The 18,863-nt window shown below is 35.8% G+C and overlaps 1 protein-coding gene across 1 annotated transcript; it reads left to right on the forward strand.

The window, feature by feature from the left end:
* The first annotated feature begins 8,623 nt into the window (after positions 1–8,623).
* Positions 8,624–9,565, forward strand: LOC108389463 (olfactory receptor 5B2-like). Its single transcript, XM_017647942.2, has one exon. It carries the CDS (start codon positions 8,624–8,626, stop codon positions 9,563–9,565), a length of 942 nt encoding a protein of 313 aa, XP_017503431.2.
* The last annotated feature ends 9,298 nt before the right edge of the window (positions 9,566–18,863 follow it).

Here is an 18,863-nt window from a genome sequence, read left to right on the forward strand (position 1 = left end):
GATCCACTCCATGCCGTAATTCAATGTTCATGGCCATATAAGTGGTAGAAGATAAAAATTTGTCTAATCTTATTTATTTCTTTAGTTTTGGAACAGGTCCAAGCATCCAAAATGCCAAAAAATATAACTATTTTTAGTAAAATTTATTTAATGAAATATATGTGGTTTGGGACACATTTTATCCAAATTATTGATGTGTGGTTTTCTTGCACATTTTATCTAATTTATTATGTTATTTTGCATAAATAATTGCAGCACCCCAACAAAGTAATGCATCCATCATTAGTGGGTATTATGATAGGATAGTGCATGTTGATGTGACAATTTCTAAAAGCTAAATAGCCATATTAGATTAAAAATTGGGAGCATATTGTCAGTTTTTACCTTAACCTTATGACTACCAACGTTGCACATTACATAAAATATAATGCATCAATTTTAGTTGTGCTACTTTTTTCTTAGCAGAAATGCTTTGAAATTATTAGGAACACCATTTATGTTATACTTGGGCTATATCCTGTCATCATTCTCCTATCATTCACCTCACTTCATTCATGCTTATTTTTATTTGCATTAGTCTAATCTTTGCCTTTGTGGTCAATTATTTCCTCCTTTTGTTGTTCAATTTCTCTCTGCCTCTCCCTTTTTATTTTATGTTGAATTTATATAACAAAATTTACAAAAATGTACAATTCAGTAGTATTTGGTACATTCACAATATTGTGCAGCCATGTCATCTAATTCCAAAAGATGTTTTTCACTCACAAAGAAGATCCTGTACCTAGTACCTGGCACTGGAACCAAATATCTGCCTTCAATCTCTAAGGATTCACCTATTCTTGATACATGTAAATAGAAGCATACATGACCTTCTATGTCTGACTTCTTTTAACTAGTTTAATGTTTTTGAGACTCATCCGTGTTGCAGCATGTATCAACACTTCACTTCTTTTATTGGATGAATAATATACCATTCTATGTACATATTACATTTTGTTCATCCATTCTCAGCTGATTGACACTTGGATTGTTTTCCCCTTTTGGCAGTTGTTAATAATGCAACATGAGCACTTGTATTCATGGACAGGTATTGCTGGAGGATGTTTTCATTCTTTGGGTGTATCACTAGGAGTAGAATTCCATATATGGTAATTCTGTATTTAACTTTGAAGACCACCAAACCATTTTCCATAGCAATTGTCCAATTTTACTTTCTCACCACCAATGTACAAGGGTTTCAATCTATCCACGTCCTCACCATGATCTGTTAATTTCCATTTTATTTTTTTAATTGAAGTGTTGTTAATGCACAATCTCATGTTGGTTTCAATTATACAGCACAGTGGTTCAACAGCTACCCATATTTTTAAATCCTCACCCCCTCTAGTGAGGTTACTATCAATGTAGAAAGATGTTACAGAATCATTGACTGTATTTACCGTGCTGTACTAACATTCCCGTGACCAAATTATACTGTGGTTGCAAATTATTGTGCCCCTTTTTCTCCTCACCTTCCCCCACCACAAACACACATTCCCCAACCCCTCATACTGAGTTATACGAGTACCTTATATATTCTACATATTAAGCCATCATATACTTTGCCCATTTTTAAATCCCATTTTTTTCCTATTGCATTATAGGAGTTCTTTATATATTTTGGATATTTACCCCTTATCAGATATGTGGTTTGCAAATTTTGTGTCCCATTTTTTGGTTGACTTTTTATTTTGTTGGATGTTTCTTTTGTTGTGTAGAAATTTTCAGTTTGATATAATAACACTTGTTCATTGTTGCTTCTGTTGCTTGTGCCTAGCTGTCTTTTCCAAAAAAATCATTGCCCAGATGAGCATCAAGAAGCTTTTCCACTTATGTGTTCTTATAGGAGTTTTATGGACTAAGATCATACATTTAAGCCTTTAATCCATTTTTAAGTTAATTTTTGTAAGTGATGTAAGACGGAGGTCTAGTTTCACTCTTTACATATGAATACCCATTGTCCCACATCTTTATGGCAGAGATTATCTTTTATTCTTTGAGTATTATTGGCTTCCTTTTCAAACATGAGTTAACTGTATATGTGGCATATATGGCAGTTCATTTCTGGGAACTGGATTCTGTCCCCTTGGGCACTGTATGCATCTTTATGCTAGTACCATACTGTTTTGATTAGTATAACTTTGTAATATAGTTTAAATCAAGAAGTTTGATGTCTCCACCTTGCATATTCAGTCTCAAATTACTTTGGAGAGATAGGATCATGTACAGCTGCAAATGAATTTTAACGTTGTTTCTCTATTTCTTTAAAAAATGCCATTGGAATTTGATAGGACTTGCATTGCTTCTATAGATGGCTTGAAGAATATGGCTATATCAAATTGGAACAGCTATAAATAAATTTTTTTAAATGATGAGAAATACAGCAAACAGCTCATGGAATTTATCAAACTCTTGGGTTCTATGTATGGTTATTTTCTTGTTCTCTGCATGACCCTGATCAAATTGTTATTGTCACAAATCTTGATACACTTAGTACCCATCAATATAGGTTTATAATTATTGTTTCATACATGGTGTTTAAAATTAGGTAGCAGAAATAGGAATTACTAACCAAAAATACGAAAATACCTGCTTTTGTATTTACCTATGCAGTTACCTGTCTGCCCTTCCCCTTAATTCTCCCTCTCCTGGAACTCCCGTTTTGCACATGCCCGCATATGTGATGTCATCCAACTGGTCTCTTAGACTCTTTTCAGCTTTTCTTCATTCTTTATGTTTCTTACACTGGATTACTTAATCTGAGTCGTTGTTAAACTCACTGGTTCTCTCTTCACAAATCAGTGTGGAATTCCTCTCATTTCTCATTTCACTTATTGTGCTTTTCAGATCCAGGAATGCTACCTGGCTCCTTATTAAAATATTTTCTCTCTTCATTGATACTCCCTAATCAGTAAAAATTCATGTGCCTAGTTTTTTTTTCATTTCCTTTCAATATTCCTTTTACCCTTTAAAAATATTTAAGATAGTTTATTTAAAATCTTTGTTTTTTAAAAATAATATCAGATAAGTAGTGACTCTATAGGATCTTACTACACTGATGGACAGTGACTGTAATGGGGTATGTGGGGGGGACTTGATAATGGGAGAAATTAAGTAACCACAATGTTGCTCATATAATTGTATATTAATGATACCAAAAAAAATTAAAAAATAAATAAATAAGAGAGAAAAAATATTGGAGCATTCTTTGAGAGAATTTCTGTCAATTTCTCTTTTTCCCTGATGAATGGTATATACTTTATTGTTTCTTTGCAGGTCCTTAAATTTGGTTGTAAACTGAACATTTTGAATATTGTAGGTTGATAACTATGGAAATCAGATTCTACCCTGTTCCCAAGCTTTTTTTTTCTTATGCTTGTTATTTGTTGTAGTTGCTTGTTTAGTGAGTTTTGAAAATATTTTTAAAGCAGATTGAATGTTTGAATACCACTATTTTGGTGACCCATTCTATATCAATGTTTATGAATAATGAGTTATTAATATATAACCTTACAGAAACCTGATATGTGCTAGAAATTTTCTATGCTTTGCATATATGTGACCTGATAATCTTGACAATCTTATAAGGATGGCATGATATTATTATCTCCCTCCTTACAGATGAGAAGCTGAAGTTTCATTAGGTTAAATTAGTAACTTACTTTGAGACCAAGCCACTTTCGTGTACAGAACAAACTTGTAACTGCTATACATGCCTGCAATGAGAACAGTGTGATAATTCTGCCTGGGACTGTGGGCTCGGAGGAGACCATGTAGTGGAAGGAATGGATCTATCTCCTTTTCTGGAACAATAAAACACTTCCAGGCTATAATTATGGTGATAAGGCAAGTGGAATAAAAAAAAATTAGCTAAACACAATTATGGAAATATCTCTAAGAAAGAGCAGAAATAAAAATCAAAAGACACCTCGATTAAATTTTTAGAATTTGTATTACCAGTGCTGCAAAGATGCGAAAAAACTGGAAGGTGCTTGCTGTTGGGAATGCAAGCCAGTAGAGCCACTTCCTTTAAAAGTTTTGGCAATATAGGGACCAAGGGCAGTTCTCTCCAAGGTGTGCCATTGCAACATGCAGATTATTCTGAGCTGATAACATCAAGGTCAAAATACTCAGGAAGAAACTCTGACCTCCCATCCCACAACTGCATGAAGAGAATTTAGATAGAGGAAGTACTCCAGGAGGAGACCTATCACCATAGATACATCATAATGTGAACTAGGTGTGGTAGACAGGGAGGGTGTGGGCAAGTCTGTTAAAATTCCTCTTTGTGCCACTTCCTTGTTACGGTGTGACCCAAAGAATATTTGATTATCAAACATTTACTCTTTTCATGTCCTTGTGAATTACTTCCCATTTCCTTCGAAATCTGAGGCTCAAACCCCATTCTCTCAGGTTCAAGATGACATACATACTTCACTGTCACTGACTGTCTTTGAAACCCATGCATATGGCTTCCCCAGATGTACATAAAGTTTGTTTTTATCTTCCATTAATTTTTGTCATGTCAATATGATTTTTAGACCAGCTAGAGGAACCTTGAGGGGTAGAGGAAATTTCTTCCTCCCCAATTGCAGCTTCTATTCAAGTAAGTATATTTACCAAATTACCAAAATAATCCATCTCCTAGGTGCATACTCATATAAAATAAAAACCTATGTCAACACAAAAGTTTTACCCAATGTTTAGATTAGCTTTGTTTATAATCACCAAATACTGGAAATTACACAAAAAGTCCTCAGCTGAGGAAGGACAAAAGCAATGTAAAAAGTTCATATTTTGGAAAATTACTCCGTAATTTAAAAATTCCACTATAGATACAGGGACAATATGAACGGCCCTCAACTGAAATATGCTAAGTAAAAGATGACAGAATCAAACCCTGCATATTCTAGGATTCTGGTTAAGGGACATTCTTGCAAAGGTAAAATTATATGGAAGAAAGGAGTTTAGTGGTTATGAGAGACAGTGGGTCAAAGACAGAGCTGGCTGCAAAGAAACTCAGGAATATTTATTTTGGGTGATTGTGGTAGTGGTTACATGACCATATATAACTTAATGATCAAATAATCATAAGTATATACTGAAAAGTTTGTATATTATATTTTGTAGCTTGTATATTAATTAAAAATGAAAATAATATGAAATAACAATACAAAAACATATGTACTCACTCAAATGTCCAACTTAGTCCCCACAGTTTAATTAATTCATCCCCAGGAGGAAAGAAAAAGAAGCTGTAGATGCTCTCATAGGAGCATCCCCAGAGAGCTCCGTGTCTGTATGATTCACTCCAGGTTGCCATGCATTAGTCTCTGAAATCCAACACGGATCCAGGTGACTTCAGTTTGGAGGGACCAGACTTTGGTCCTAGACTCTTTGATCATCGTGTATTCTTCTGGCTGTTAAGGGTTTTTTGTGCATGCAGGCCCTCTCCAGATCTTTGGAACCCCTATGAGCCTGCAGACATACCCAAGGACACACTCCAAGGTAAAAACTATATTGAGTGACTTTAAAATGGTAACCCCTCAGTTCACCAAGATATTTTGTAGACATCTCCTTATTTGCTGTTTACAAACAAAATTCTGTGGATTATGGGGAGAGGTATTTTTTATCATGTTTATTTTACAAATGAGGAGGTAAGGGACCCTCTCCCAGGGCACAGAAAGAATGCACGGCAGCTTCAGGACTTGATCCCATTTCAATGTTGTATCTTTCATCCTTCCTGCCTTAGAGACCCTGGAGCCACTGGCCACTCTCTGAGAAGGCTTCCTAACAGGGTTTATGCATTATTCCACAGATGAATTCTCTATTTCAAACACACTATTCATGATTGACACTCACTTATTCTCGAATAACACAATAAGCTTCTGTATTTAATGTATGCTTTTAATAAAAACTGCAATTCATGCAAAAGCTGTGGGCAGCTATACCTCCTGTGATTTACTGAGTGAAGATACAGCTGTTTTGAACATTTTCCTTAAAAACCAAGGTGAATGTGAAAAATACTGTCAGAAGTTTCATTGGTAGGAATGTAGATGATACTTATGATACATCATCATCAATCTCCTCTAAAAAATATTAGTAAAAAATATACTATAGGTGATGCTCTTAGGTGGTAATTTCATCCTGTTCACTGTATGTTAGTCTCTTAGTGCAGGTAAAGAAAAATCACAAGAGTGGAATGGCACTTTTTTTTTTTTTGAGAGGGCATCTCTCATATTTATTGATCAAATGGTTGTTAACAACAATGAAATTCTGTATAGGGGGGTCAATGCTCAATGTACAATCATTAATCCATCTCAAGCCTAATTCTCGTCAGTCTCCAATCTTCTGAAGCATAATGAACAAGTTCTTACATGGTGAACGAATTCTTACATAGTGAATAAGTTCTTACATGGTGAACAGTACAAGGGCATTCATCACAGAGACTTTTGGTTTTGATCACGCATTATGAACTATAAACAATCAGGTCAAATATGAATATTCATTTGATTTTTATACTTGATTTATATGTTGATCCCACATTTCTCCCTTTATTATTATTATTATTTTTATTTTTAATAAAATGCTGAAGTGGTAGGTAGATGCAAGATAAATGTAGAAAACATAGTTTAGTGCTGTAAGAGGGCAAATGTAGATGATCAGGTCTGTGCCTATGGACTAAGTATTAATCCAAGCTAGACAAGGGCAGCAAAACATCCACGGATGCAGAAGATTTCTCTCAAAGCAGGGGAGGTGAGGTTCTGAGCCTCACCTCTGTTGATCCCCAATTTCTCACCTGATGGCCCCCCTGCGACTGTGCCTGTCTTAGGTTGTTCCTCCCTTGAGGAATCTTACCCGTCTCTGGCTAACCAGTCATCTTCCGGGGCCATACAGGGAAATGTAAAGTTGGTAAGTGAGAGAGAAGGGAATGGCACTTTTTTAAACTAGAAAAAGGACCAGAGTGAAAGAATAAGATCCAAATTTCACTTTAATGTTTTCCCAGAATTTCATTCTTATTATTTCTACCCTATCTTCACATGTTGACAGTGATATAGCTAAAAACACAGGGTTTTGAACAGCTTGAAAAAGATTTAAATCTTGATTCTTCCTCACACTAGCTGTGTAATCATAGGGTATTACATAATTACACAAATCCTCAATTCTTTATGGTAAAATGAGATTAGAATACTACCTCTCTTACACATCCCCACACACATTTTATATACAACACACTTAGCATTGGTTGTAGAACACACCATAGGCTTAGAGGGGTTGTGTGTATTAAGGTGGGCAAACACAAAGCCTTCAAGGGCCAGCTTGTAACTTGAAGTTGCCAAAGGCTTAGGAGGAAGATGGTAGGGACTCCTTCTTTGGGGTTTTTCTTTGATCTATTTGATCTAAGTTGGTTTGGGTCATAGAGACCCGTGGCTTCACAGTGCCTTCCAAAAACTGGATATTCTGCTTACTGTCCTTCCAACAGTCTCACTGCTGTGCTGTGTTCTCTCAACATGCATGAGTGCAGGTGCTGGTGCCCAGACATATGATCTCCCTTCAGCAGGAATGCCGAACAGCCGACTGAGGGGCTGAACCTCAGGATCCTAACCTACGAATTCCAGTAGGACATCCAAGTTGACTCTAATCAGCAAGAAGCAGCAGCTCAGAGTAGCACTAACACCTTAAGAGGGGTGAACTGATAAGGTTAATTTGCATATCAGAACCCACCTAATAGGCGCATCCCCAGTGGTTCAGCCCATGTCACAAATCAAAACCTAAGTCAGGGGAACACCTGTTAAGGAAACCTAACATAGGCCAGCCGCAGTCCTCCAGCTCACCTTCAGCCAGCTCTCCTTACCCCGGAAATAAGACGGGCTAGCTTTACCAGAAAATCCTCAAGCTCCTAGCCAACTGTGCCCTATTTTCACACTGACTCTTCTAATACCCTATAAAATTCACTCTTTGCCCCAAACCCCTTGGCAACATATTCCATTGCTTTACAGTCACTGTTGAATAAATGACATCAAACTCGTTTTTAAGAACCCACCATTTTACTTAGGAATCACTCCAGTTGGATCCAGAACTTGGTTTGCAATTAATACTTGTATAAACATGAATAAGCTACTCAAGGTCCGGTGCCTCACAATTTAACTGAAAGTAATAACTAATCAACCTCATAATACTGTTATGAGGAATCAGTGGATATATGTGTAAAGCCTCCAGAGGCATCCTGGCAGGTGACAAACACGGTAGTATAAGCTTTTACCAAGAGAGCAAAAATTGAGTCGGCAAGGATGTGTCATTCCAGACACGGACAAGTGATTAAAATTTCCAAATCTCTGTTTACAAATGTTTAAAATTTAAAAGCTTCGGAGATGGTGCATAATGATCCTTCCAATTTGACACCTCTTAACTCCATAAATAATCAGTGTACTAAATTTTGTGGTTAAGCTAATGCTTTAGATATGGAGAATTTTGAAATATGTATTACTGCTAGAAGAAAATGATGCACACATTTTAATTTCACTGCAATCTTCATTCCAACTAACACTCTTGTTCTTTATTACACTTTGCTACAGGACATCTCATGATGGGCAACCAGACAGAAATGACACATTTCATCCTTCTTGGACTAACCAGTGCCCCAGAACTGCAGGTTCCCCTCTTTATAATGTTCACCCTCATTTACCTCGTCAATGTAGTCGGAAACCTGGGGATGATCCTGTTGATTCTCATGGATTCTCGTCTCCACACTCCCATGTATTTTTTCCTCAGTAACCTGTCTCTGGTGGACTTAGGCTACTCTACAGCTGTCACTCCCACAGTCATGGCTGGGTTCCTTACAGTAGACAACGTCATCTCCTACAATGCATGTGCTGCTCAGATGTTCTTTTTTGCAGTATTTGCCACTGTGGAAAATTTCCTTTTAGCCACAATGGCCTATGACCGCTGTGCAGCAGTGTGCAGACCCTTACATTACGCCACCACCATGACGACAACTGTGTGTGCATGTCTGATCCTAGGCTGCTACATCTGTGGCTTCCTGAATGCCTCCATCCATGTGGGGGGCACTTTCCACCTCTCTTTCTGTGTGTCCAATGTGGTCCATCACTTTTTCTGTGATGTTCCAGCAGTCATGGCTCTGTCTTGCTCAAATAGACACGTGACTGAGTTAGTTCTTTTTTATGTAGCCAGCTTCAACACTTTATTGGCTGTCCTGGTAATCATCATATCCTATATACTCATATTTATCACCATCCTAAAGATGCTCTCGTCTGCAGGATACCAGAAGGCTTTATCCACCTGTGCCTCTCACTTCACTGCTGTCTCCATCTTCTATGGGACGATCATCTTCATGTACTTACAGCCCAGCTCCAGACATTCCATGGACACAGACAAGGTAGCATCTGTGTTCTATGCTATGATCATCCCCATGCTGAACCCTATGGTTTACAGCCTCCGGAACAACAAGGTCAAGAGTGCATTCATTAAGGTGGTTTTGGATGGAAAATTGTCTTTAGGATTGTGATTTTAACCTTGTACAATAAACAGTAACCTAGTTTCATTGAAGCCACCATAAAACTAAGTTCCTTAAGTGACATCCTTACCTATTCAAAAGTCTCTTGTCCGGAAAAAAGGAAATATCGCATCCCAAAATGTAATAACCCTAACAAGAATGGCTGAGATGCCTTGAGGGCTGTCACACACTTTATTGAGGTTACTTGTTCATTCACTTATTCTACATGCATTGTTTCTACCTCATCAATGCAAATACACATAAAATAGGGCACAATTAAGACCATCAGCAGAGGTTCATACATGTGGAACATGAGGAAACATACATGTAGAAGTGGAACATTTACCAGATTAAATGGAATGTTGTTAGTTTTTAATAATAATAATTTAAATATTTAATCCATGAATTAGAATAGAAATTTGTGTTTAATTTATTTTTACTTCTTTTGCTTATTGCTCTTCTAAGAGATCTACTTTTGCAAAGAAAATTATAAATGATAATTATAATGAGAGCATGTGTTTTCACATTTTATTGAGAGATAAATTACAGCATCTTAAATGAATAAAACCTTCTTTGCTTAGTCATTTTATAGAACTAACATGCTCACGTTACAATTTTTAAAAGGATAAAATGGCAAGAGGATAAGAAAAATGGAGGAAAAATAAAAGTATTTTTCTATTTCTTTAGATATCACTACCAGCTTTCACACTGTTAAAACATTCACTGAAGACCAATATTGTACATTTTGCTTCTGGAAATGCTTTGAAATTGTTAATGCTGGTAGCATGTTTGTTTTTGTCAATTTAAATTATTATTTTTTATCCCATACTCTTTCACCCTACTTCATCCACACTGACTGTCTTCCTATTTCTTTAGAATCTGACAACTCCAAATACGTTCCTGCCTCAGAACATTTGTGCTTGCTGTTCCCTGTGTAGAATGTTCCCTACTTCTACTAAGGTCATTGCTTCAATGTTACTCTATTTTAGATTTCCTTCCTGACCACCTTTATAAATAGTATTCCTGTACTTATCGTGTACAACTTTTTTCACTCTGTATTATTCTCCATAGTCCTTATGATCAGTCACATATGTATATTTATTTGTTCACTTCTTTATTATCTCTCTCCCCCATCTAGAATTTTAAACCACATGAAAGCCCTGGGTTTTCTGTTTTGTTTACAACAGATACGCAGTGCCTAAATGAGTATGTTTCAGAGTAGATTCTCAATAGATATCTGGTTAAATGAATGACTCAAATAAAATAAATAAGATTTGAGTCTAACTGTATCATTTGTTGAATCCTTAAACCATTGACAGTTAGAGTGTATCATCTATAATATAAATCTTCTTAATACACATAAAATGCCCTTCTATTTCTGCTTTGTTGAAAATTTTTTATCCACACACTTACTGACTGCTTACAGTCTGACAGTGATTTCCTGGATCCCATAATCAGCTGAGTTCTCTGAAAGAATTTCATCATTTTTACTTGGAAATACTGTCTCATTAAGTGGCAAATAACACATCCATAACTACTATTTAGCAAATCATAAAAAGACATTAAAGATGAGATTATATTTAAGGTTTAGTATCAGATTATATTTGAAAATTACATACATATGAAATAAAATGAACTGAAATGGTTTTACATATCTATATGGAATATAAACATGATAATATCTATCAATAAATATAATGTACATTTATTATGATAGCAAAATGCATAATCTTTGTGCTTTTAATTTTAAGCCACAAGGAACTCTATACTATCCAAAACCTACCCACATAAATGTGTACCCTTTTCTAATTTAGTATCTCTATACAATAGGAGGCTTCAGTATCTCAGTATCTGTTAGGATTGTGCTTGACTATGCTAATATTCTCATGCTGGTACTTGTGAGACAATATAGTATAACACAAATATTTACTTTTTTCTGAAACTTGTATAGTGATATATTTCAATTATACCTCAATTTTTAAAAATCTTGAGATAATACCACCTATAAAATGGCCAAAATCTAGAACTCTGATAATACCAATTTTACTAGAGAGGATGTAGAGAAACAGGAACTCTCACTCATTGATTTCGGGAGTGCAAAATGGTACAGCTACTTTGGAAGATAGTTCAGTATTTTCTTCCAAAAGCAAACATACTTTCACCATAGGATCCTACAATTGCTCCTTGATATTTACCCAAAAGAGCTGAAAACTTATGTCCACTCAGAAATCTGCATATGGAAATTGATAGGTGCTTTATTCATAATAGCTAAATCTTGGAAACAACTGAGGGGTTCTTCAGCAGGTGAATGGATTAATAAACTGTGGTACATCCAGAAACTGGAACATTGTTAAATAAATAGCAATGAGCTATCAAGCCATGAAAAAAAACATGGTGGAAACTTAAATGCATAATGCTGCATGAAAAATAAAACAATATGCAAAGATTACATAGTGTATAATTCCAACTATATGTCATTCTGTAAAGTGTAAAACTATAGAGATGCTAAAAAGCTTAGTAGTTGCCAAAGACTGAGAGAAAGGAGGGTAGGATATGTGGAGCACAGAGGATTTTTAGGGCAGTGAAAATGCTTTGTGTGATTCTCTAATGGTGGATTCAATTCACTGTACATTTGTCCAAACCCATCAAATGTACAACACTGAGCAAGCACTGAGGTAACTGTGGACCTGGCTGATTATGATGTATCAGTGTAAGTGCATCAGTTGTAAATGTACCACCTTGGTAGGGGTGTTGGTAATGGCATAGGCTATACATGTATAGGGACAGGGATATATAGGAAATTTGAGTAACTTCCTTTTCCCTTTTCTATGAACTTAAAATTGCTCTGAACAGGTATATATGAAATATATGTTATACAAAAGTAAAATAGAAAACATAACAAATGTAAATAAATTCTAATATAGTAAAATTAATATATACTATACACCAATTTTATCAATCATTTGAAGAGTTGGAGAAATATTAGATGAGACAAAATTGAATTCAGATTTAGCATACAGGAGTTACAACATAAAACTATTCAAAATACAACTTATAGAACAAAGAGAAAAATCAAGACAATTTAAGAAAAAAGCAGAATAGATTAAGAAACTCCAACATACTTTTGTATGAAATCCACAAGAGAAGAATAGGACAAAATAGTTAGCAAATAAGAAATAATTCCAAAATATGGTACTTGAAGATAGTTACTTACACCCATCTTTGAAGAACTGCACTTATTTCTGAGAAACACATTTAATTTTCAATTGGATCATCTTATTGTGCAAGTGGAAAAGCAGGGACAATAACGAATTTTTTTACAATGTGAGAGAAAGAAACAAAGTAATAATAATCAGGCTTGCATCGGACTTCTCATCAGAAAAAAATAAAAACAGTCAGCAGGCAGTAGACAAATATCTTCAAAAGACTGAGGGAAAATAACTGTCATTCCAGATTTCTATACCCAGACAAACTGCGTTTTAAGAGCGATAACAAATCAAGACATTATCATACATACAAAATCAAGTAGAGTGAGTGTTTCCACAAGAGGGAAGAGAAGCAATATATTAGATTGTGAAATTTAGAAGAAGGAATAGAGCTTGTCTTGTTCTACTTTCCTCTTTCTTTATGGTGCTGCTTATCTGCAGCAAAATCATTCTGTCCTCCGTTCTTTGCTTGGTGAGAATAATAGTGCAGGATCCACTCTAGCTAAGTAAAGGAGACTCCTATTATCTCAGGGTACATATTAGATGAGGACCCCCCAAAGCAGACCTCCAGAGTTAGAGATTTGAGTTGGAATAGTTAATCTGCAAGTTAAAAGTAGGGTGGTGAGAAAGTGGGACAAGGAAGGGGAGGAGGCCAATACATGATTTTATTATAAGCAGGACGTGTATGTGGACAACAAAGGCTCAGTTTTCCTAGAAACAATGTCTGAAACATGACAGAGTTGTACCACCGGAAAGATGAAGAATCTGGGGTATTTTTGGTCTACTTTTTCCAACATTTAATGATGGCTGCCACTAGATAAATTTAATGGCTCCATCAATGGCTAAGCATATAGTTGCAGTAAAATAAGCCTTCAGCCTAAAAGCTGCAGACTTTTTTGTTCTTTCACTCGTAATAAGCATTGGTCTGCACAGGAAAAACGAGTATCAAGGGGATGTGGGTAGAGTACCAGCAACATGGCTCCAGGAGCATAATTTGGAGGAGACAATAAGCCAAACTGCCTCGAGGTCTGAACCAAACTTTTGAACTGACTTATCAGAATTAAGGCAGAAGTTAATCTCCATCTCTCAAACATGTGTGTTTTTACTTGCCTATTCTTTGTAAGCAATGTACAATTCAGTAGTATTTTGTACATTCACAGTGTTGTGCCACCATGCCATCTGTCTTATTCCAAAAGATGTTTTTTCACTCACAAAGAAGATCCTGTACCAAATCGCCTGCTGCTGGAACCAAAAATTTGCCTTTAATCTCTAAGGATTCACCTATTCTCGATATATGCAAATAGAATCATATATGACCTTTTATGTCTGGCTTCTTTTAACTAGTATAATGTTTTTGAGACTCATCCATGTTGTACCATGTATCAATACTTCATTTCTTTTTATGGATGAATGATATCCCATTGTATAGATATACCATATTTTGTTCATCCATTCTCAACTGATGGACATTTATATTGTTTCCACCTTTTGGCAATTGTTAGTAATGCAGCATGAATACTTGTATTCATGAACAGGTATTGCTGGAGGACCTGTTTTCATTCTTTGGATATATCACTAGGAGAAGAATGGCTTATTTATATAGTAATTCTATGTTTAACTTCTGAAGACCACCAAACCATTTTCCTTAGCAGCTGTCCAATTTTACTTTCTCACCACCAATGAACAAGGGTTCCAATTTATCCACATCCTCAGCATGATTTATTAATTTACAGTTTTTTATTTTTTATTGAAATGTCATTGACCTACAACCTTATGTTGGTTTCAGTGATACAACGCAGCGGTTCAAGAGCTACCCATATTATTAAATCCTCACCCCCTGTAGTGTGGTTACTATCAATGTAGAAAGATGTTACAGAATCATTGACTGTATTCTCCATGCTATACTACTGTTCCCGTAACCAAATGGTACTGTGATTGCAAATTATTGTACCCTTTTATCTCCCTCACTTTCCCCCCCGACAGTCTCCACACCCTCATCCTGAGGTGTATGAGTCCCTTATATATTCTACATATTAAGTCCTTATCAGAAATGTGACTTGCAAATATTTTCTCCCATTCTATTGGTTTCTTTTCACTTCTTGATAATGTGCTTTGATACACAAAAGTTTGTAATTTTGAAGAAGTCCAATTACCCTAATTTTCTTTTTGCTGCTATTAAAAACCATTGCCAAATCCAAGGTCTAAATTTTACGCACATTTTCTAATGGTTTCATGTGTTTCGGTCTTATATTTAGGTCATTGATCATTTGACTTGACTTTTGTATATACTGTGACTAGGTTACATTACATCTGAAATCAAGAATTGTGAGTCCTCTCACTTGTTCTTCTTTCTCAAGATTGTTTTGGCTATTGATGGTTCCTTGAAATTCCATATAAATTTTTAATAATAGCTTTCCCATTTCTGGACACAGAAATGTCTTTCCATTTATTTAGGCCTTCTTGAATTTCACCAATTTGTTTTGTAATTTCATTGTACAACTCTTTCACTTCTTGGCTGAATTTATTCCTGTATATTTTAACAATTAGACGCTGCATTAAGGAATTTTTTTCTGTATTTTCTTTGTTAGATTGTTTATTGTTAATGCATGCAAAAACAACTTATATTTGTTTGGAGAATAAATTTATCAGGGAGTAGTTTTGGTACATTATTTGGGTTTTCTATATGTAGGATCACACCATCTGAAAATAACAGTTATTCCTCTTGCTTTCCAATTTAGATGCCTTGTAATTCTTTTATTCTTGTGTAATTGTTCTAGGTAGAACTTCCAGTTCAACTTTGAATAAAAGTGGTCAAAGCAGGCATAACAATCTAGCACCTGATCTTTCAGAGTAGGATTTCAGTCTTTCACATTGAGTGTGATGTTAGCTGTGGGTTTTTCATTATTGCTCTCTGTCAGTTTGAGGAAGTTTACTGGATTACTTCAACTGAATCATCATTAAGCTCACTGGTTCTCTCTGTTCAAATCGTTGTTGAATTTCTCTCATTTCTCGTTTCACTTATTGTGCTTTTCAGATCCAGGAATGCTACCTGGCCCTTTTCAAATTTTTTTATCTCTTCATTGATACCCACTACTCAATAAAAACTCATTCACTAGTTTCCTTTCATTACCTTTCAATATTCCTTTAACCCTTTAAAAATACTTAAGATAATTTACTTAAAATCTTTGTTTTACACATGTGTGAGTTCTTTATATATTTTGAATGTTAGCCCTTTGTCGGAGATGTCATTTACAAATATATTCTCCCATACTGTAGGATTCCTTTTTGTTCTACTGATGGTGTCCATTGCTGTACAGAAGCTTTTTAGTTTGATGCAGTCCCATTTGTTCATTTTTGCTTTTGTTTCCCTTGCCCGAAGAAGTGTGTTCAGGAATGATTTCCCTCATTTGTGGAGTATAACAATGAAGCAAAACTGAAGGAGCAAAATAGCAGCAGACTCCCAGACTCCAAGAATGGACTAGTGGTTACCAACGAGAAGGGTGTGGTGGGTGGGTGAGGAGTGATTATGATTGGCACACATGTTATGTGGAGTTCATAGGGAAGAAAGTGTAGCACAGAGAAGGCAAGTAGTGACTCTGTGGTATCTTACTACACTGATGGAGAGTGAGTGATATGGGGTGTGGGTGGGCTTGATAATATGGGTGAAAGTAGTAACCATAATGTCTTTCATGTGAAACCTTCATAACAGTGTATATCAATGATACCTTAATAAAAAAATATGTGTATTTTAAAAAAGCAATCTTTGTTTTATAATAATATCTGAGCATTTTCAGAGAGAGTTTCTATCAATTTCTTTATTTCCATGATGAATTGTGTACATTTTATTGTTTCTTTTCAAGTCCTTAATTTTGGTTAGAAACTGGACATTTTGAATATTGTAGGTTGATAACTATGGAAATCAGATTTTTCCCTCTTTCTAAGCTTTTTTTTTTCTTATGCTTGTTTGTTATAATTGCTTGTTTAGTGAGGTTTCAAAAATATATTTAAAGACTTTATTCTTTGTTCATGTGTGGCCTCTGAAGTTTCTGCAATTTTTCTGGTAGTCAGGCAGTAGTTTGACAAACATTTCCTTAAGTACTAATTTAAGCAATATTTTTTCTGATGCAGCATTCATTTGTAAATCTTTGACTATTTTCCCAAGTTCTAACAAATTTGGTTCTGGGAACTTTTGATTGATTGTTTTTGAGCTAAGCCCTGGAAATACCCTTATCTGCTATTTGTCCTGTCTCTCTCTTACAAAGACACTGATTATTCCATTTAGGGCCCACCAAAAAATCCAGGTAAGATTCCTGTTTTGCTACCAATAACTTAATAACAACTGCAAGGCCATTGTGCTATGAGCTAACATTTACAGAATCCAGGGATTAAAGTCTGATGTGTTTTGATACCATTATTCAGCTTCTAGAGATTTGTTTCTCACTTAGGCTGCTACTTGCCCATCCATCACACAGGTAACTGGTTAAGTGAAGAGCTTCCTCTATAGAGTCACTCAAGGCTGATGAAAACTTCACCATATAGCTGCACCTTTGGAACATGAAGATTCCTTAATCCTTTTGGCAGGAGAAAGATAATGGGAAAGAAATGTGCATGCTCTAGCCCAGCCAAAAATGACACTTCCATTCTTTCTACAGTCCATTGTCTACAACGAATGTATGTCTCAGCCTACCTGTAATGGGCAGACACCTGGGGAAGGAGATGGAATGTTTGAACACCACTACTTTGGAGAACTATTCTATATCATGTTCATGAATAACGATGCATTCAGGAAGAAGTTGCTCCATTCAGGAGATTTTTGCCTATGTTGTCTTCTAAAAGTTTTATGACCTGGAAGCGTTTTAGTGTTTAGCTCAGAAATGGGTTTAAATCTTGAATCTTCCTGACACTGTGTAATTGTAGACAGTACATAATTTCATAAATCCTCAATTCTTTAATGGTAAAATGAGATTAGAATACTACCTCTCTTACACATCCCCACACACATTTATATACGTCATACTTAGCATTGGTTGTAGAACACAGTACATGCTTAGAGGGGTTATATATGATAAGGCGGGCAAACACAAAGCCTTCAAGGACCAGGCTTGTAACGTGAAGTTGCCAAAGGCTTAGGAGGAAGATGGTAGGGAATAACAGCATCAGATGTCTGCTCCTCCAAAGGATGCAGGTTGAAATAAAGAGAATTAAACCTATTCCTATGTAAGAACAGATTCACATAACTATTTCACAACATGGAATTTGCCGCAAAAACAGATCTGCAGGCTACATACAGGAAAGCCACAAACTATGAACTTTCACCTGTGCTTCAAATAGGGAACGGTAGCGATGAAACAAAGAATGAGTTGAAGCATTGGAGACTCAGGCAAATGAAACTGTAGATTTCAAAAGAGAAATTAAGAGAGGAATAAAAAACTTTAGCCCCATGGAAAAGCTAAAGCAGCAATTTGAATGCATGGAGCAAAGACAGAGCTGAAGCCACTAGAGGGCACAAAAATCTGAGGGGCCTCATAGTGTAAGAAAAGGCAAAATGAAAGAGGAAGCGATAAGATTTCAAAACTCATTCACAGTGAAACTCTGCATGTTGCCTCCTACCTTTCCTCAACCAACTAACAGATCATCATTCCATCCTAATAATAACATTTCAGGTCATACTAATCAGGCTGGGTTAAACACCCAGAATTCCACTCATTGTTTGTAATCCTGGCACGTGAGCAACATGGTAGTGTAAGCTTTTACCAAGAGCACAAAAACTGAGTTGGCAGGGAAATGCCATTCCAGACATGGAAAGTAACTACATTTTCCAAATCTCTGTTTACAAATGTATAAACTTAAAAGCTTGAGAGGTGATGCATTCTGATCCTTCCAATCTGACAGCTCATAACCTTATAGATAATCAGTGTACTGTATTTTGTGGTTAAGCTCATGCTTTAGATATGGAGAAGTTTGAAATACATATTACTGCTCTAAGGAAATAATGCACATGGTTTATAAACATTTCAATTTCACTGCAGTCTTCACGCCAATTAACACTCTGGTTCTATTTTACACTTTGCTACAGGTCATCTTATGATTCCCAGACAACACTG

The sequence above is a fragment of the Manis javanica genome, chromosome 11, assembly GCF_040802235.1.
Source record: "Manis javanica isolate MJ-LG chromosome 11, MJ_LKY, whole genome shotgun sequence".
Lineage (NCBI taxonomy): Eukaryota > Metazoa > Chordata > Mammalia > Pholidota > Manidae > Manis > Manis javanica.